Source organism: Somniosus microcephalus, chromosome 1, assembly GCF_052327205.1.
Source record: "Somniosus microcephalus isolate GS21.2 chromosome 1, FLI_Smic_1.0, whole genome shotgun sequence".
Taxonomy (NCBI): Eukaryota; Metazoa; Chordata; class Chondrichthyes; order Squaliformes; family Somniosidae; genus Somniosus; species Somniosus microcephalus.
Window position 1 is genome coordinate 248,583,048 of NC_140987.1, and position 21,065 is coordinate 248,604,112.

General features: G+C 41.2%; 1 protein-coding gene and 1 long non-coding RNA gene across 6 annotated transcripts in view; one reads left to right on the forward strand and one right to left on the reverse strand.

Annotated features, from left to right (window-relative positions):
* Positions 1–21,065, forward strand: part of ccdc171 (coiled-coil domain containing 171) — a 311,057-nt gene that overhangs the window by 250,578 nt on the left and 39,414 nt on the right. Inside the window, exon 23 of one of the 5 annotated variants that reach the window (XM_085991699.1) lies at positions 11,356–12,329. The exons of the other annotated variants lie outside the window; for them this stretch is intronic. Within the exon in view, the coding sequence (XP_085847825.1) occupies positions 11,356–11,388 (33 nt within the window). The 3' untranslated portion in view covers positions 11,389–12,329. Of the gene's footprint in view, positions 1–11,355; positions 12,330–21,065 lie in introns of those variants that run through there. 5 annotated transcript variants of the gene reach the window in all.
* The window catches only part of LOC147124699 (uncharacterized), a 108,550-nt gene that overhangs the window by 41,226 nt on the left and 46,259 nt on the right, over positions 1–21,065 (reverse strand). The window lies entirely within an intron of this gene.

Below are 21,065 nucleotides of genomic sequence, written 5' to 3' on the forward strand. Positions count from 1 at the left end.
TTGACTGCGTACAGTTAGCCACCAGAGGCACAATAGTGCAGTAGATGCCCCTAGTTGGCATCTGACTCTCACTTGTACGCTTTCTTGTCATTGCTTCTCCTTCACTGAGGGTAAGTTTTTTTGGCCTAAAACAGATGTCTGAATATCTATTAATAAAGAGCTGGAAAGTGAGATTAGGCTGGAGAGTTCTTTTTTGGCCGGCACAGACACGATGGGCCAAATGGCCTCCTTCGGTGCCATAAATTTCTATAATGCTATTCTATGATCTGTGTAGAAGAACTTACCTTCACAGAAGATTACAGAAATTAAAATATTATTTTCTTTTGGTAACATTCATCACTTGTCAGTGTTTCATATCAGGGCCTTGTTTTTGTATCAAGATCTCGTACCGCTCAGGATATGGGCAAGTTTTTACAGAAGCAAAGTCATAAGTAATGCCTTCCTTGTTCATTCGACCTCCATGTATAATTGACTAGAACATTTTTATGTAAGTGTGATAGGTAAAGCCAAATTGACAAAACAGTCAGAAAAGGCACCTATACAAATAATCGGCTTCAATTTCCACTCGCAGATGCCTCCAAACCGCAATAAATCTACGCACCTACCTGATGGTCCTGGATCCACAGAGACTCGCGCTCCTAGGCCTCTATGGGTAGGCCTGCGTAGAGGCCCACATATCCCGGGCGCGTTTGGTTCACAAGTGCCCCTGGGATCATGTGGGCTGGCCCAACCAGTCAGAAAGGGGATTCCCATTATGCTTATGGGGATTCCATTTACATACTGAATCCCCATAAGCTTAATAGGAATCACCCAAAAAACACATGTACACAACTGTGAAATAAAAAAATCATTAAACGTTTAAAATTAATTTTAATACAATTTCATTAAACATTTAAAACAAAAATTTAATTTTTTGAAAAATAAATTTACACATCTTTTTAAGGGGCCAAAAGTAATAACAAACTTATTTTACAGGTTTTTGAATGTTAAAATGATTTAAACAATTTTATTTTAATATTTATTTTCACTCTTACGCTGGTAAAAGAAGGCCTTACGCCTGCTTTTACCAGGCATAAGAGTTTCATGGGCATTTGCTGGGAATAGCCCAACTCTCTGCCAGCGGATGTCCATTTCCTGCGCATATAGAGGAAACATGCGCAGCCCTTGCGAGGCACGGAAAATCCGGGCCAATATGTTAGTAGGGAAATGATGAGAGGTACAATGGATAGGCTGTTTATCTACAGGAAACTGCAAATAATGACATTTTGGATTGACATTTTGCTTTGCAAAAGCATGACCATATTTGAGCTTTGGAAAAAGGCTCAACATTTTTATCCTCCTATATGAGGCTATTTGCCTTTAACTGGCAACATCCTTTAATCATTTAAGGGATCCAGCAGGCCGCTCTTCATTATGGTTCCTGTGCAAGGCTCAATCTACATGGAGCATACGTAAATTAATAAAATTAGCTGCCCACCCCAAATCCAGTGAGATCAGCTTCCTACTTCAGCTGCACAATTGTGCTTATGTGCACAGTGATCCTGCAGCCATTTTCCCAGTGCATGTGAAACTGGTCCTGTTTGGTACTGTGCCCTGAAGATAATAGACCTTTAAAGAATTGACCATCAGTATTGATTTTACATGAAAAAGCACAACTACTGCAAAATGCTGTTCTGATGGAGATGGTGGCCATCAGTTTCTGACTAATGCAATTGTTATTTGCACACAAAGGTATAACAGTAAATGTATTTCACTGTGGAGGAAGCTAGTTGAGTAGTTATACAGAAAGAAGTGCGGTTCTAAATCAAGGCACATCAATACTTCAAACAGACAATGCAAAATTCTGAGAGTAATTTTTCCCCTAATTTATTAAATTAACCAGCCCTGAAAAATCACCTCACCTCCACCCAAAAAGAGACCTTATCACAGAGCAGTGAGAACTTTTAGAAACGAGGAAGAAACCTTCAATCACAACAATTTGATTTGGTATAACGCCTTTAACATAGAAAGCTTCACAAATGGTCATTCGGAATAAATATTGAGCCAGACACTGGCAGATTAGGAGTTGAGGCAGAAAGGTTGGCTGAAGAGGACAGTGTTTTTCAACTGGAAAGAGAGAAGAGGAGGTCAAGGAAGAGAGTTTCAGAAAGCAGGACTGATGTGAGTGAAGGTTCTATTGCCAATGTTGGGCAACAGCAGAGGGCATGGCTAGAAGGCCAGAATCGGATGAACAAGATCCTTGGGAAGGGTTATAGGGTAACATAGAAACATAGAAGATAGGAGCAGGAGTAGGCCATTCGGCCCTTCGAGCCTGCTCCGCCATTCAATGAGATCATGGCTGATCATCCAAATTCAGTACCCTGTCCCTGCCTTCTCCCCATATCCCTTGATCCCTTTAGCCTCAAGAAATCTATCCAACTCTTTCTTGAATATATTTAATGAACTGGCCTCCACCGCCCTCTGTGGCAGAGAATTCCACAGGTTCACCACTCTCTGGGTGAAGAAATTCCTCCTCATTTCAGTCCTAAATGGCTTACCCCTTATCCTTAGACTATGACCCCTGGTTCTGGACTCCTCGGCCATCAGAAACATCCTTTCTGCATCTAGTCTGTCCAGACCTGACAGAATTTTATAGGTTTCGATGAGATCCCCTCTCAATCTTCTGAACTCCAGTGAGTATAAGCCCAATTGACACAATCTCTCCTCGTACGTCATTCCTGCCATCCCAGGTATCAGCCTGGTGAATCTTCGCTGCACTCCCTTCATGGCAAGAACGTCCTTCCTCAGGTAAGGTGACCAAAACTGCACACAATACTCAAGGTGCGGTCTCACCAAGGCCCTGTACAACTGCAGCAAGACATCCTTGTTCTTGTACTCGAACCCTCTTGCTACGAAGGCCAACACACCATTTGCCTTCTTAACCGCCTGCTGCACCTGCATGCTTACCTTCAGCGACTGGTGCACAAGAACACCCAGGTCTCTTTGCACTTCCCCTTCTCTCAATCTATTGCCATTCAAATAATAATCTGCCTTCCTGTTTTTGCCACCAAAGTGGATAACCTCACATTTATCCACATTATAGTGCATTTGCCATGTTTCTGCCCAATCACCCAACCTGTCCAAATCGTACTGGAGTTTCATGACATCCTCCTCACAGCATACCCTCCCACCCAGCTTTGTGTCGTCTGCAACTTTGGAGATATTACATCCAATTCCCTCGTCCAGATCATTAATATATATTGTGAACAGCTGGGGTCCTAGGACCGATCCTTGCGGTACCCCACTAGTCACTGCCTGCCACTCGGAAAACGACCCGTTTATTCCAACTCTTTGCTTTCTGTCCGCCAACCAGTTCTCTATCCAAGTCAATACCTTGCCCCCAATCCCATGTGCCTTAATTTTGCACGCTAACCTCTTATGCGGGACCTTATCGAAAGCCTTCTGAAAGTCCAAATACACCACATCCACTGGTTCTCCCTTATCTATTTTACCAGTTACATCCTCAAAAAATTCCAGTAGATTAGTCAAGCATGATTTACCTTTTGTAAATCCATGTTGACTTTGTCCGATCCTGTCGCTGCTTTCCAAGTGCTCTGCTATTACATCTTTTATAATGGACTCTAGCATTTTCCCCACTACCGATGTCAGGCTTACCGGTCTATAATTCCCCGCTTTTTCTCTGCCACCTTTTTTGAATAGTGGGGTAACATTAGCTACCCTCCAATCCATGGGTACTGTTCCAGAGTCTATTGAGTTCTGGAAGATGACCAGCAATGCATCAACTATTTCTAGGGCCACTTCCTTAAGTACGCTGGGATGTAGATTATCAGGCCCTGGGGATTTATCGGCCTTCAGTCCCATCAATTTTCCTAACACCATTTCCCTACAAATACTGATATCTTTCAGTTCCACCCTTTCATCAGACCCTATGTTCCGTGGTATTTCTGGGAGGTTATTTGTGTCCTCCTTTGTGAAGACAGATGGTCATTCAGAATGAATATTGAGCCAGACACTGGCAGATTAGGAGTTGAGGCAGAAAGGTTGGCTGAAGAGGACAGTGTTTTTCAACTGGAAAGAGAGAAGAGGAGGTCAAGGAAGAGAGTTTCAGAAAGCAGGACTGATGTGAGTGAAGGTTCTATTGCCAATGTTTGGCAACAGCAGAGGGCATGGCTAGAAGGCCAGAATCGGATGAACAAGATCCTTGGGAAGGAGCGCTCGCAAAGGTAGGGTGGGACAAGACTGTGGAGGGATTTAATATGTTGGGGAGCGGAGAGCCTGTGAAGACCAGTGAAGATGGGGGTGATGGACAATTAAACTTAGTATGGGACAGGTGACGGTTTGGACATGATATGGAGTTTATGAAGGAAGGAAGTTTGGAGACCAGTTAGGAAGGTGTTGGAATAGTCGATTCTGGAAGTGACGAAGACATGGATAAGAGTTTCATCAGTGTAGGGGTGGAGGCAGGCATTGTTGCAAAGGTGGAAGTAAGAACTTTTAATGATGGATAGATTTGGGGTTTAAAGCTCCGGTCAGAATCGAATATTATGCCAAGATTACGAATGGTATGATTAACCCGAGAGAATAGCCAGGTAGGGGGGTGAAATCGGTGGCAAATTAGCAGATTCAATTGCAGGGGATAAAATTATAGGAATAAAAAGATCACAACTTTTCAATTGAGAAAAAAATCTATTTTGGCATAGTTGAAAACCTATCTTGAATTTGATCTTCCCAAGTATTACTGCAAAAAGGATAATTGAAACTGATTTTTTTTCCTCCCTACTTTAGTATATCTTTAATTGTATTTAATTACAATGTTAATTTTATGTAGCAGAGAAAAATAGTACCTTGGTGATTGAGAGCAAAAAAAGCAAACTCGCCATAGACTTTGCCCTAGATTTTGTCAGACCCAACAATGCGGGGAGATGGGGCTAAATTAGGTTGCAGACATTCTTCTGATAATCAATTTGCAGGATATGCAGGTGTTGGATATTTAAACCAGTTTGTCATCATCAACCAGCTGTACTGTCCAGTGTGTCATCACTTGTATCGCTTCATGTCATTCTGACCTAGTCAAATTAAACTTGGGATTCTTTAGCTACAGAGAGATTGTAAAAACCTTGATGGATCAAAGCTGTGCTTTTACACAACAGCTGGTCAGTACACAATGTCTTGGTTCAATTTTACAACATTCAGACGAGCCCCATCTCACTGAAGAAAAAAATGAAATCACTTGAAATATTTAAGGAATGCCTGGAAATGCAGGGTAGTAATATCAAACATGTTGCCAGTATAATTGGGGTTGGTTGCCAAGAGTTGGGTTGTAGTAATGGAAGTAGCCCCTGGAGGCGAAGATAAAATAGGCTACTACCATGTTTACCAGTGTTTATTCTACTCCAGCTTCTAAAGATTAAAAATGGGTAAACCTGTTATGCTGCCCTCAATATCTAAACTCAGTAGCCATTACATACGCCAGCTCAGCACAAATCCTGATGATGTTGTGACGGTAGAATAGAGTGGCTGAGCCTACACCCACTTATTGGATTAAGTTTCTGAACTTGGAGGTTGTACCTCTTTGCAACAACTTTTCTGGGCGCTCACATTTTAGTGAAAAAGTTCAAAACATAGGAAAGCATGGAAGAAGAAAATTCCATTCAGGCCAATCAAATCAACTCATTCCACAGATTTTCACTACCATGGACAATAACCACTTATTTAATTTCTTGGGGAAAGGCTCTGCAGAGTTTCTCCCTGCCCTCTCGAAGATAATTAAACAAAGCTCTAGCATATTTACCTATTCAGTTTCACCAGTTCTATGGTCCCAGTAGAGCAGCATAATAGGTTTACCCATTTTTAATCTTTATAAGCTGGAGTAGAATAAACACTGGTAAATATGGTAGTAGCCTATTTTATCTTCACCTCCAGGGGCTACTTCCATTACTACAACCCAACTCTGGCAACCAACCCCAATTATACTGGCAACATGTTTGATATTACTACCCTGCAATATAAGGTATTTGATCATCTTTAACTATAGTTAACCTCACTATTTTCAGTCCTATTCCTACTCAAGATATTTATTCACCTTTTCAATTGGAATTAATTGACTTAATTTGTCCAGGATGTCAATTTTGCACTCAAGTCTTCTAGTTCTGTGTTCACCATCCAAGCTTGCATCTATATTATCTATGCCACTCAATATTTTAAAGGCCTTTGCTATGCCTTCTCTCAATCTTTGTCTGCCGAAAACAGGTATAGTTCTTTGAATGTCTTTTGATAACATTAACATATTTATTAAAAATATAAAACTTCAATGCTAAACCTGTAGTTGCAGTTGACATGTTCTGTCGTCATTAGTTCTAAAATTGTATGGAAATCATTACTTCAAACAGTGCTGCCACTGTAGATAAATATTGTGTAGTAAAATAACTATTATTTCAATACAGCTTGTATAAATATTGCCTCATGCAAGATGGCTATACTACAGATAGAAACATTTAAGTGAGCATACAGACGCTGCAAAAAGGTAGCTTAATGTTATTCTAAGGGTTTAACATGTTTGCTGTACAAAATTTATTTACTGTAATCCCCAAAAATTACAATAGATATTGTGGATAATATAACACATCATCTGATATCACATGCATTTTATAGGTTTCTGATTACAGGAAACTCTTTTTTATCCGGCACCAATGGGACCGGCGTGGTGCCGGTTTATCAAAAAGTCCGGATTACAGAGAGGTATAGTAAAAGGTACGAGAGCCCCGTGTACACAGCAACAGATCCAGGCTTCCCTGTTGCTTAGCAACAGGTGCAGGAACCCTGGCCACAAGATCCAGGCGTCCCTGTTGCTTAGCAACAGGTGCAGGAACCCCAGTTACACAGCCACAGATCCAGGAACGGCCACTAATATGAAGTAAAACTTACCTGAACCTACTCCTGAATTTTGCTGGTTAACAGAGATTTCCGGTTATTTAGGTGCCAGTAAATCGAGAGTTTCCTGTAATTGAGAAATCCAGCATACACTGGGGTAAAAAAAAAGTTTCCTAAAGTGCCCTTTCAACTGTCTTTGTATGGATCTGAAAGCAGCATTATAAAGTCTTTCGTTATGTGGTCTAAATATATTTTTAGTAGAGCATACATTTTTTTGGTCCACACTTCATTTGAATAATTGACACTGGTATTTGGACAGAGACTGCTTTTTAAAAAAAAACTTATCCTCAGTCTTTGCCACTGATCACAGCATAAAGAACATTTTAATAACTTTCACAGAGCCAGTTTGCATTCCCTGCTCCATGATGCATTCAAATTCAATTGTAAATATTGAAATGCTATGAGTTTTAATATTGTAGTCTTTTGGGAATGTAACTGCGTCTACCGCTCCTCCTACGAAGTGCCTTGGGACACTTTTTTACATGAAAGGAGTTATATAAATATAAGAAGTTGTTGTACTTTAATATCCCTGTCTCGCATTCAAGGAAGGCTACCTAATACAGAACTGAAGTGAGGAACATCTCATTATTGCTGGAACTTAACAATAACATTTTAGTTTACTTGGAAGTTTTACACACTTGACAAGTCATGATTCTAGAAATTTAACAGGACAAAAATGACTGAAATGTCACATTCCAGGGCACTGTACATGGCCCAGCTTCCCTTATTTGTAAACTTCAGTTTTTCAATATGACTAAAAAATATTTCTTGAGAAGAAAGCCAATTCACAAACCAACAGAAAAAATTGAAGGACCTTCCACAATTATATTAACTGAACTGAAGTGACTAAAAAATAATCTATTTTTTGTGGTGCAGACAGAATACGCAGTAAGTATGGAGTACGTTATTTATTCATCATGTATGTGAGAGGAACCTAATATTCATGCATTCTGCATTGTTATGATATACATTCAATATTCAACACCTTTGCTTTCAAATGGCAGATAAATGATACCAGTACATTGGGCCAGAAATTGGTGAACGGGGCTTGCCGCGCGTGCAAGCCCCGTATATGCACTTACCCCGCGCTACTGCCGATCAGCTCCAGGGACGCCTGGACTTGGTGTTTGAAAAAGAAGAATCCCGGGCAGCGTATGACGTCACGCCGCCCAGGAGTGCAGCCAGCGCGAAGCCAGGAGCGTGCAGTGCAAGTGAGACACGCCCCTTGAGTTCTCAGTTTCACTGGACACGCCCCCAATGTTTCTGTCAAGCTGCTAAGCATTTTTACATGCAAAGCAGCAGTTTAAATAGGTTTTTGGAAGTTTTTTGAAGATTTTGGTAACTTTTATAAACTTTTTTAAATGTTTACATAATTTTGAGTAATCTGAAGTAGTTTTAAAGAGAATTAAAGCAATTTAAAGACTTTTAAAAGCCCTAAAATAATTTTTTTAATTCCATTTATTTATTTAGCAATGTCGTCGTCATACGTGTCTTCACACTGTTCCCTTTGGGGAACTGTATGAAGTGGTGGAAGGATTTATGGCCATTAGGGCAGTTAGTCCTATGGCGGGAGGGTTTTACGGGCTCCCACAAGCTATACAAGGAGGGGGGGCCACCCACACCCACGGACGCAAATATCCCACTGGATGTCAACCCAGAATTTAGAGCCGGAGCTCCGACTCCACTTGCCGGGACTGTCTGGAGCGGGGTTCGAAACCCTACCCTGATCTGGCCCAGCGGCAGGGATCCTACCGCTATGCCAAAGGCCCAATCCGATTAGCAACGTGAAATGGCAGCATAGGGCTCCAGTCACGGGGAGGGAAAAGGCGCAGGAAACGTATGGGTGTCACCTCTTGTGCGGAGTGGGCCTTTTGCGTAGCAGTAAGCATCCCCGCCGCTGGGCCAGAAGGAGTAGGGTTTTGAACCCCACTCCAGACAGTCCCGGCAAGTGGAGTCGGAGCTCCAACTTTAAATTCTGGGTGGACATCCAGCGGGATACTTGCGTCCGTGGGTGTTGGTGGCCCCCCCCCCCCCTCAGATGGGTTGTGGGAGCCCGTAAAACCCTCCCGCCATAGGACTAACCACCCTAATGGCTGGTTCAAAGATGGTTACGGTCACGGAATGAGCGTTAATCACGGCCATAAATCCTTCCACCACTTCATACAGTTCCCCAAAGGGAACAGTGTGAGGATACGTACGATGATGACCTCTTGCGCAATGCACCTCCTTGGACCCTCAGTAGCAGATGCGAGGGGGCAAGTCGTGCAATTGTTAAATTTTTCATTTTATTGACATGTAAAATGTTGGCCCAGTAATTCCCTTCCAAATGCACGAGTACGGTCGGGGTACTTACGCATCTGGCTGGATGAAATGCCGGTTTTCAGCATGCACAGTGCATGTGGGGAAAACCGGCATTTCCTGTCCTCTGAACGAAGGGGTTCAGAGGCAGAACGCGTGCGACTGCACAGGCAGCGCGTGCGCAGTATAATTCGCCGTTTTCATTAATGCTTTCAGTGAGGTCAAGTCATTACAACTTACACATGAAAAAAGCATGGGTACAGTTGCTCCAGAGGCTGCAGAGGAAGATATTTATTATCGTGGAGCTTCTGAAAGTATGTATGTCTGTATATATTCCTTTGCGTGTTATGTATATATTCCTTTACTTATGTGTATGAATGTATTATTTAATTATGACTTTCAGAGAAAGTAACTTATTGGAAAATCATAATTAAAAACATACATTCATACACATTAGTAAAGGAATATAAAACATACATACATATACGTAAAGGAATATATGTGGACATACATACATAACTCATTCTCACATTCCATTCACACAGCCACAATTGCTCCTTCTACCTACCGTTCTGAAAACCCTTTTATAAAAAAAAAAAAAAAAATTTTAACTTTAAAACTTACTTAAAATTTCTTAAAATAACTTCCCTCCCTTTCCCAAACAAAAATATTGCATTTCAGAAGCTCCACGATAAAATATATCTTCCTCCGCAGCCAATGAACAACTTTACACTTGCTTTTTTCAAGTGTAACTTCTAAGGACTTACCCTCACTGAATCCATCATTGAAATCCACAAAGTTCACTGCGCAAGCGCTGCCTGTGCAGTCGCACGCGCTGTGAATAGACCTCGGGTCTGGAAATGCCGGCGTTCCCCGCATGCGCTGTTCCTGCTGAACGCCGGCATTTCCAACGGCCAAATGCGTGAGTACCCCGACCGTACTCACGCTTCTGGCCGCGAATTTCTGGCCCAATTATATTGCCATTTGGTCTTACCTTTGTGCCCAAAGCCTTTATAAAAGTTCTTGTCATTAATAATCTCACATCTCAGATATGCAAACGATACTTTTCAGCTTGCTTGTTTGAGGCCAGACATGGGAGTGAGCTACCTCACAATAGTGCCTCAAACAGTGCAGGTGCTCAATTATCTGTGTCTTGCAAATTGTGAGCAGTCACAGCTGAAGTGCAACTGAGAAATTGTATTCATTGGAGTCAATGTTCAGAAGAATCCTGCGATGAAAAGACAGGTCCGTGATCCTGAAAGCTCATTTCTCACTTGCCTTGAAAATCAAATAGCTGCCTGTCTTTTACTTGCAGGCCACAAGACTGAAGCCTTGGCGTTGGATGGTCCATCACTTTGCTAGTAAACAAAGTCGTTCTGTTCATTTCCTCTCTTTCCTCTGATCTATAAGTCGTTATATTATGGAGGGAGAAGGCCAGGGTGATCTTGATTGCATTTATTATGTCCATGGAAATCTTGATACTCTGATCCCCTAGTTCTCCTTGAGATTTTTTCTGGTCTTCCACCAGAAAGGAAAATAAGCAGAGAGTACTCTGGCCCCCTGTGCTGACTAGTCTAAATCTTGACAGCTTCACCACTGAACAAAGCAAACTATTTTAAAGCCTGAACGCATACCTTGTGCAGCCCATTAAGACTTTTTGCATAGTCTCAGTCCAAAAACTTTAACCAGACCATTAGGTATTATGTGAGTGGGTGCATTGGTAAGCACTTTGAAGTGTAATCCTGTGTAGTAACAAAGCTCCATTAAGGTGCACAACAGCTATTTCTGCTTTATATCTACTCTTACATGAACTCGTCTTTGTAGATCTTTGGTCAACAGGCAAGACGATTCTTTCAGATTGAGCCCATGTATTTCTAGTATATCGTTTTGATGAAGATTAGGTGTATATATCATGATATTTGTTATTGTATGTATATAAAATTTGTTAAATCTAATTTTAACTGCGGATTTCAGTTTGATAGGTATTGAATTCCTCTTTCTTGGGGATGGGGGGGGAAGAAAGTCACTATTTGGTCATTTTATGTTTATGCCTGTGTAACATTTTATTGTTTCCATTTTTGATTGAACAATCAGAAGGTATTTTGTCTTTTTTTGTTTTTCATACAGACCCCAGCATCTGCAATATTTGACCCCTTGTGACCCCACCTCATTGTTCTTTGATGTAATGTTTCCCTGACTGACCTGTTTGGACACCATTCACACCTTTGACTGCTGTGATTATCTCTCTGCTGAGGTGTGATAAATGGCAGTTGGAAAGGTTACCTGTAAACATCTGACATGATTCTCTGACTATATAAGCTGTGTCTTTATGCATTTCTCCACTTCACCTGAAGAAGGAGCAGCGCTCCGAAAGCTTGTGATTTCAAATAAAGCTGTTGGACTATAACCTGGTGTTGTGTGACTTCTTACATTTGTCCACCCCAGTCCAACTCCGGCATCTCCACACCAAGGTATTTTTTGATCTTTGATCGTATAGACTTGCTGATTTGATATGTTAAAAGTGCTATATAATTACAAGCTGTTGTTGTAAATTGCTAATGGCTGCACTGATGTAAGTAGCAAGAGCTTCCGGAATCTGAACAAGCTAATTGTGTGCTTATGCCTTCGCTAAAAGAATTGTTTGTGAATTGAGTAAAATTTATAGACAAATTTATTTTATCTGCTGATCGGATCATTTGAATCTAGTCATTCCACACTTGCAGTTATATTTATTAGGATAATTTGGTATGTAGCATTGGCAATTGTATTTATGTATATAATATTAAGATTGTGTGTAAACTAAGTTAAAGCAGGTCTCTTGCAACTTTTTGATGATTGATCAGCTGAAAGGCTCACTTTTAATTCCCTGCATGAGGGAGAGATGATTCGTGATGGTGAATATGATGATACCAAAATGGTATGAGAAGACAAAACCAATAACCTGGACTTTGTCTTTCAAAGCTAAAAAGACATTTTATTTTTTAAAAGCACTCCTTACAAAGGGAAGTTGACCATCAATTTTGTAAATGATGCTGTTTGTATTGAAACCTGTGCTTCATATTTCTATCTAATTGTAAATAAATACACTTTGTTTAAAATCTGATCTGAGTTTAACATGTGGAAGTGAGCACAAGGTTACAAGTTTAATTCCACACCTCCAACAGGGAGCGCGATTCAGAGAATTGTTGGCTAGTGTAGCCGCAACTCCAACTCAAGTAAGCAAGCATGGCTTCCCTGATGGGAGAGCAGAATCACGGGATTAGCCCTTGTGTTTAAACCAGCAAGAAGTAGGGTAATTATTCATTCTTGATCTCACAGCCCTGCAATGGCGTTTTATGGAACAGGTACAGCTTCAGGATTGTAGGGAGAAGATCAGCTAATAGGGATTGATGTTGAAACACTGAGAGAGAAAACAGTTCTGTATTATGTAAAAAAAAAAAAATTGTAACAGACTATATTGGTCAAAAAGAATTGAAGATGATTGGGAGCTAAGTCGTAATGTAGTGTAAAGGAACATGTACTTGTTTGATTAAGTAACTTACTCATGATATATATACCTAATCTTCATCGAAACAATGTTGGCTACAGTTCCAAAAGCAAAGCTATATTTTAGTAATGGAATGCCAGTCTCATTCTAATAATGCTGGTATCATTTGTTGATTGGGAAACTGCATTAGTACTGTATTCATATTTATCGTTTGGGCCAATATTAAATTGCTTGTGTTAAATTTTGTAAAGCTTTAGCAAACTAAGTAGTACCAAGTAGGTACAGTGCTGAGCAGTGTATATGTTGAGTGGGAGGAATTCCCATGTGATATCATAAGCATGGCCTTGGGCTGTTCCATGCAAATTCTTACAGGGCAAATGTGCAGCTGTTCCCATTTGTAGTATAGACTTTGAGGCTAAATCCATGTGGAGCGTGAGGATTACAGCACTCCTAGCTGAGTAATTTACTTTTTTTCCCTTTCCTCCCCCTCTTTAGTGGTGGAAATGCCATTATAGTGGCTGGGTAAATTCAAACCTTGATCAGATGAATACCTCATTAGAGCTCCTTTAAGGACCCCCAAATATTAGTAGTAATAATTGATTATATAACAGTCAGTCAAGTCATGTAATATCTGAAAATTAGAATTAATTGGGAGGCTGCCTAGTAGCTACAGCCCTGGAATTTAAATCCCAAGTTTGACTAGCATTTGCCCTCTGGCTTTCCCTAGAAGGTAAGTTTTGCCAGGGTTCATTCAAGAGATCTATAAGAGTAAAGGAAGATTGCTATGGAGCATTTCTTCATTCACTGCTGTGGTGGGTTGAATGAAGAGCGGTATGTTCAGTGTCAGTGGAGATTCTCACTGAAGTGTATTACCTTCTTAAGTGTAGAAGAATAGTTTGATTAATTTTTTTGGCAGGGGAGAGCACTCGGATAAAACATTAATAGTAATGTTCAAAGAGGAAAAATAATTCCACAAAAAAACTAACCTATCTGAGGACTGCAGCAATACTTCTGTAATAAACTCAAAATGATAGTAAGATTAGTGTGTTTTTAAAAATACTTTACATGAAGGCCTACAAGTTGGTTCATGCAGGCAGGCTGGTACGCACAGGGAACAACCCCATCACCAAAACAGGTAGGCCAGGCTTACCCTTTACATTAGATCAGCGAGCAGGCAAAGTTCACTTGAATTGCGGGCTGCTGTATCTCGACAATCGGGAATCAATTGGGAGAGGCAGCAATCGGGGTTGGGGGGGGGGCTGCAGGAGGGGGGCAGCGATCGGGAGAGAGAGCGAGGGAGAGGTGGTCAGCACAACCCGTGGTTTAAATATGGACCCGTAAAGTGCACTCCTGCACCTTCCAGTTCCACATTCAGGTAAGTTTTTTTTACACTTATCTTTTTAGTGGCGTCCTGCAGTGGTCCCTTTAAGTCCCTGGTTAGTCCGCAAACAAATTTTGGCATATGGAGCATCAAACAGTCGTTAAGCCCTTTATTTGCATATTCAAAGAGTCCTGGACGCCTCTTTTAATGCTTATACTATATACCAAGTTTACTTCATCAACACCTCTCTGCCCCATGGCTTCTACCACCAAGAATGACGAGAGCAACAAGATCATGGGAACATGGTCACTTCAGGTTCCGCTCTAAGTCGCATACCACCCTGACTGGGACATATATTCCTGTTGCTTAATCATCACACAGTCAAAATCCAGGGGTTCTCTACCTAACATCTATCATAGGAGTACTTTCAGGACAAGGACTGCAGCATTTAGGAACATAGGAACAGGAGGAGGCCATTCAGCCCCTCGAGCCTGTCCTGCCATTCAATGAGACCATGGCTGATGTGTGACCGAACTCCATATACCCGCCTTTGCCCCATATCCCTTAATACCTTTGGTTAACAAAAAGCTATCAATCTCTGATTTAAAATTAACAATTGACCTAGCATCAACTACCATTTGCGGAAGAGGATTTCAAACTTCTACCACCCTTTGTGTGTAGAATTGTTTCCTAACCACTTCTGAAAGGCCTGGCTCTAACTTTTAGACTATGCCCCCTAGTCCTAGAATCTCCAAGCAGCGGAAATAGTTTCTCTCTACCTACCCTATCAGTTCCCCTTAATATCCTGAAAACTTCGATCAAATCACTCTTTAACCTTCTAAATACAACTCTAGTTTGTGTAATTGCGCCTCATAACTTAACCCTTGGAGTCCAGATATCATTCGAGTAAATCTACGCTGCACTCCCTCCAAGGCCAGTATATCCTTCCTAAGGTGTGGTGCCCAGAACTGCTCACAGTACTCCAGGTGTGGTCTAACCAGGGCTTTGTACAGCTGCAGTATAACTTCTGCCCCCTTGTATTCTAGTCTTCTAGATATAAAAGCCAGCATTCCATTAGCCGTTTTGATTATTTTCTGTACCTGTCCATGACATTTTAATGATCTACATACTTGGACCCCCAAGCCTCTTTGGACCTCCATGTTTCTAGCTTTTCACCATTTAGAAAGTACTCTGTTCTATCCTTTTTAGGTCCAAAGTGGATGACCTCACATTTGCCATTTCAAGGAATTAAAGACCACCTAAAATGAGATTGACCTGTTATATATTATTGTTTTTATATTCTATAATAGAATTTATCTGTTACAAATTTTGAAGAATTTTCTACTTAATCCATGAAGGTTTCAGAAACGTTCTTTGTTATTAGAGTGAAAGATGCTTTGGTTGAGTTAGTAAGGTAAAATAATTTAAGAGTCCCTAAAACTTTTAAAGACTTCAGCAGCTAAATTGTAGTGCTATTAAAATATTTAAGCTTTTTTATACAGTCAGCGAATACTGTAAGAAACATTCCATGGTTTTCTACCCTTACTGCAAATTGACACAAGGCTGCTGTGTGAGGCAAAGGAGGAGATTGCGGGGGCTCTAACACATATATTCAGGACCTCTCTGGCCACAGGGGATGTGCCAGAGGACTGGAGAACCGCTAATGTAGTACCATTATTCAAGAAGGGTAGTAGGGAAAAACCGGGGATCTACAGGCCAGTGAGCCTAACATCAGTGGTAGGAAAATTACTGGAAAAAATCCTGAGGGACAAAATTTGTCTCCACTTGGAGAGGCAAGGATTAATCAGGGATAGTCAACATGGCTTTGTCAAGGGAAGATCATGTCTGACTAATTTGATTGAATTTTTTGAGGGGGTGACTAGGTGTGTGGATGAGGGTAACGCAGTGGATGTGGTATACATGGATTTCAGTAAGGCCTTCGATAAAGTCCCGCACAGGAGACTGGTCAAGAAGGTAAGAGCCCATGGAATCCAGGGTGCCTTGGCACATTGGATACAAAACTGGCTTAGTGGCAGAAGGCAGAGGGTGATGGTCGAAGGTTGTTTTTGTGACTGGAAACCTGTGGCCAGTGGGGTACCACAGGGATCGGTGCTGGGTCCCTTGCTGTTTGTGGTCTACATTAATGACTTGGATATGAATGTAAAGGGTATGATCAGTAAATTCGCGGATGATACTAAAATTGGTAGGGTGGTAAATAGCGAGGAGGGTAGCCTCAGTCTGCAGAACGATATAGATGGGTTGGTCAGATGGGCGGAACAGTGGCAAATGGAATTTAACCCGGAAAAGTGCGAGGTGATGCACTTTGGGGGGTCTAACAAGGCAAGGGAATACACAATGAATGGTAAGACCCTAGGCAAGACGGAGGGTCAGAGGGATCTGGGTGTGCAGGTACACAGATCCCTGAAGGCGGCGGAACAGGTGGATAAGGTGGTAAAAAAGGCATATGGGATACTTGCCTTCATTAGCCGAGGCATAGAATATAAGAGCAAGGAGGTTATGATGGAGCTGTATAAAACACTGGTTAGGCCACAGCTGGAATACTGTGTGCAGTTCTGGTCGCCACACTACAGGAAAGATGTGATCGCGTTAGAGAGGGTGCAGAGGAGGTTCACCAGGATGTTACCAGGGCTGGAGCGCTTCAGCTATGAAGAGAGACTGGGCAGATTGGGTTTGTTTTCCTTGGAGCAGAGGAGGCTGAGGGGGGACATGATTGAGGTGTACAAAATTGTGAGGGGCATAGATAGGATGGATGCTGAGGAGCTTTTCCCCTTAGTAGAGGGGTCAATAACTAGGGGGCATAGATTCAAGGTAAAGGGAGGGAGGTTTAGAGGGGATTTGAGAAAGAACTTTTTCACCCAGAGGGTGGTTGGAGTCTGGAACTCACTGCCTGAAAGGGTTGTGGAGGCAGAAACCCTCACAACATTTAAGAAGCATTTGGATGAGCATTTGAAATGCCATAGCATACAAGGCTACGGGCCAAATGCTGGAATATGGGATTAGATTAGACAGGGCTTGATGGCCGGCATGGACACGATGGGCCGAAGGGCCTCTATCTGTGCTGTATTACTCTATGACTCTATGACTCTATGAAGTGAATTGTTCACGTAAATTTTTATAGTTGTCCTTTCATGGGGTAAATATGTGTCTTAAAAGTTGTAAGGATTCTTGTTACTTTTTGTTTGAATGATCAAGCTAGAGGTATAGGTAAATGTAAAATACTATTTTTATCCTTTTGGCAAAGAAGAATGCATAACACAGAAGTGACAAAATTACAAATGAGTTATGAAGGTTTGCCATGCACTTGGGATAAGGTGGTATTCCACAGATATCCACTATGTGGTCTATTTATAGTAGCAGTTTTAAAGAATATAGTAATTTTAGCCCATAATACTATAAGCACATAGAGTGTGTTTTAATTGTAACCACAATGTAAAGTTGCCTCCAATTCCCTTCAGAGTTGCCATCTCATTAGAAATGCTCAATATAATTCCAGTAAAATTATACAGCCGTGCAGATGAGGTTTACTTAGGGCCAAAAATAGTTAAATCTCAGAAATAGCTTAATAACAGTAAAGTACTTTGAAAATGTTGATTGAAAATCTGGCAGTGAAATGCAGATGCTGTAAATTGAACACTGCTGGTATTAAAGAAAGTACCTACCATACTGGCATTTTCTCTGGATTTAAAATGTAAATATTCACCCACCCAAAAAGTGTTGTGGCTGAAATATGCAGTTACATATATTCATTATTTATACCATGTATGTACTTCAACAAGTTACTTGAGTGCAATTCTTCAGGGTAGCACAAATGAAGTCTTTAGTAAGTTTTGCCAATTCCCCCCCCCCCCACCAAAGCTCAACTTCATTTAATAAATGAATTTTAATGCAAAACCTGTTCAAATAGATACCCTTTAATGTAGAAAAAAAAGGGATATCATCTATTTTGCTTGGAGGAGGTCAGCAAGGGGAGAGAGAGGAGTTGTAAGTCATATTATTGACAGGAAGACAGTGTAGAATACCACACTGTTTGGTCTTTGGTGTCATATGTGCATTGTTCCCTGCTGTTATTGGCAATCTTCTTTTTGTATTCTGACACCAAACATTTCCCTAGTGGCTGTTGTCACAGAAAAAAGAGAATGATCAATATTGCAGTTAAACTCAACTTTCAAAGATGATAGCAACTCATCGCAGGGCTCTGATTTAATGAATTTTCTTTGATTTTTGGTGAATTTTTAAACATCAAACAATAAATTGGCCAGGGTGCAGTAAAATATTTAGATGTATTGACTGTAGCTGTGAGATGGAGACGGCAAAAAAAAATCACTTGTGGTTTGATGTTGATAAAATCTGAGCACTTTAATTCACTTGAGTTTTTCCTTTTATCAGCCTGAATTTCTGTAAAAAGGCTAAAGAAAGATTTTTCAGAAGTATTTTAATATTTAATTATACATTTACTACAGAGCTAGAGATGAGTAGACCCTTGCTGAACACGTTCATTTTTGTGATAATTGTTACCAGTAAAAAATTTGTATGCATGCAGGTCCGATAGCCTCCTAGGGGAATGTGCTCTCCTACATCCCGTACGCCTTGTGTCCAGCCCAGAGCATGAAAAATTAGTTCACTCAAGAACCAGCATTTCCATAAAAATTACATCACAGTATTTCTATCTTGTAGATATTTGCTCGGCCAAGATATTGCTGGTACTTGTGCAGAGCAACAGGGGAAATGTGAAATCTCAATTCCTAAAGTCAAAGCCCTGGAATAAAAAGAAAGCTTAATAAAAGAAAAAGGAAAACCTGACTTTTTTTTGTAATATTTCCTCAGAAAACAAATTACTTTTTATACAAGTGATGCCTTTACTTTCTAAAATTGGATTTTAGAATTGCACTCTTAAGTAATGATCAGCACTACTTAGATTGCAGTTTCTCTCCTTTCCACCCCCACCACCTGCCCTCATAGCCCTGTTGTTTTTCTTCAATGGTCCCTGTACTATTGAGCCACTCAATAAGTTGTTACCGGCAATGTATTGTGTAAAGCAGAAGAATAACATTTAAAAGGGGCCACGCACCATAATAATAAATTCAGCAGTGCTCTAGCACCATGACTCTGTGTTATGACCCTGTTTATAATATTCTGTGTTATATAAATAAACTGTCATAAAAAAAATCTGTGTGGATATTACAGAAATGGGGGTAGAAATTGGTAAGCGTGCACCCATTTTTCAGGCACAAAACATTCAAATTTATCAGTGGGATGGACACGAGTACAGAGAGAGATCGGGGAAAAGGATGGCAACATACCTTCAGAAAAAGGGAAGCACTTTCCAAAGTAGCCTCCTTCACCTTTAAAGTCAAAATTGCCCTACAATGTTACAATAATTAAAGCGGGCAGGCTAACTAGCATCCTGCAAACCGCATGTGGCTCTTTGCACCACTCAATTCTGATTTGAGAAATACAGATTAGACACGATTGGGGGAATTTTCCCAGCGCTGGGGAGGCAGGATTGCCGGGAAAATGGCAGAAAATGGAAGCGGGTACCGAACCCGCTCCCAATCTGCCTCCGTGCCATCTTCCCGGGAGGCGGGTCCCCGGCTCGCGCAGGTACCCGTCTCCTCGAGGCGGGAAGGGGATTAGAGCCAATTAACTGCCTGTTAACGGGTAGTTAACAGGCAGTTTTGAGGCTTATCCCCATTTTACCCCTGTAAGTGTGGGCTTCCCAACGGCTATGAACCTTGCCAGGGTCAGCGAGGCGAGTAGTGGGTCCGCGGGGGTGAGAGGGATCAAAAAGTCCACTGAGGAGGTGAGTGATGGGTGCAAGTGTGGAGAGGTAAGTATGAGAGATGAGTGTAAAGTGTTAGAAAAAGTTTACTTACCTTTGCTTCTTCCTGCAGGCTTCAACCCTTGGGGATCCGGAGGTGCCTCATCTCAATGGCAGAGATGACAGAATGGCTGCTGCATTCTCAGATGGTGAGCCTTCAGTGCAAGGGCTCACCTTAGAACAGAGATTGTCAGTGTTTGACAGCTTCTCAAACCTGTCAAATGCTGACAATTCATCTGTCAAAAATTTTCGCCAGATGAAACGTCAAACGCTGATGTCCTCTGTTACCAGCTTTCCTTTAATTGGCCGGCTAAGCCCGCAGGGCGGACTTAACAAGGTCAATCAAGAGAAAATAGCATGGGTTGGCCGGACGTCTTTGGGAGCGGGACTGAAACCCGACAACCAGCAATCCCGTCCCCAACGCACCCCATTGACAAAATCCAGCCCGATGAAACAGGTAGCCTTCCTTGCATTCTGACCCAATGGACACATCTGCAACGTACTGCCATCCTCTGTACCAGAAAAGAAGCCAGATGTTGTCATCTGGAGTAGAAGTGCTACTCAAGTAGGGTACAGTAGCATAGTGGTTATGTTAAACTAGTATTGCAGAGGCCTGGACTAACAATCCAGAGAATAAAGCAAGTCAAAAGTCATATTGTTATGCTAGGTTTCAAAAACTCTTGCTTAATTACTTGTACTAGCTGTGTTGCTGTAAGGATATCTGTGAAGAAGCTAGTGTACTATCCTGTATATTTCACATTTGTGGCTCTTTATCAGAATGCAATTTCTGTTTCTGGCTCTTGAGATTTGAAAGGTTGACTACAGCTGAAGTAAATGAGAGGAAGAAAAATCACAATTCTATCTTAAAACTCTTACTATAACATTAACTCCCAAATTAATTAAACATATTTTGAAAGTATATTTTAAAAAATGCATTCTCTTCAGGCTAAATAAAGCCCAAATCAAATAAAATCCTACATCTTCAAACTCTACTATCTTAATCCAGATTAAGAATCATCAATTCATTTGAGGTCCACATCCACACTTCAGGCTCTTGCTGCATTACTTAAGAAAACAATAAACATATCTGTGTGCATGGAGTGGCCCAGCAGGGAAGGAAACCCCAACCTCGCTTACCTTCCAGCATCTGATAAAATCAATGCTTTTTTAAAACAAGTCAAACAACATTT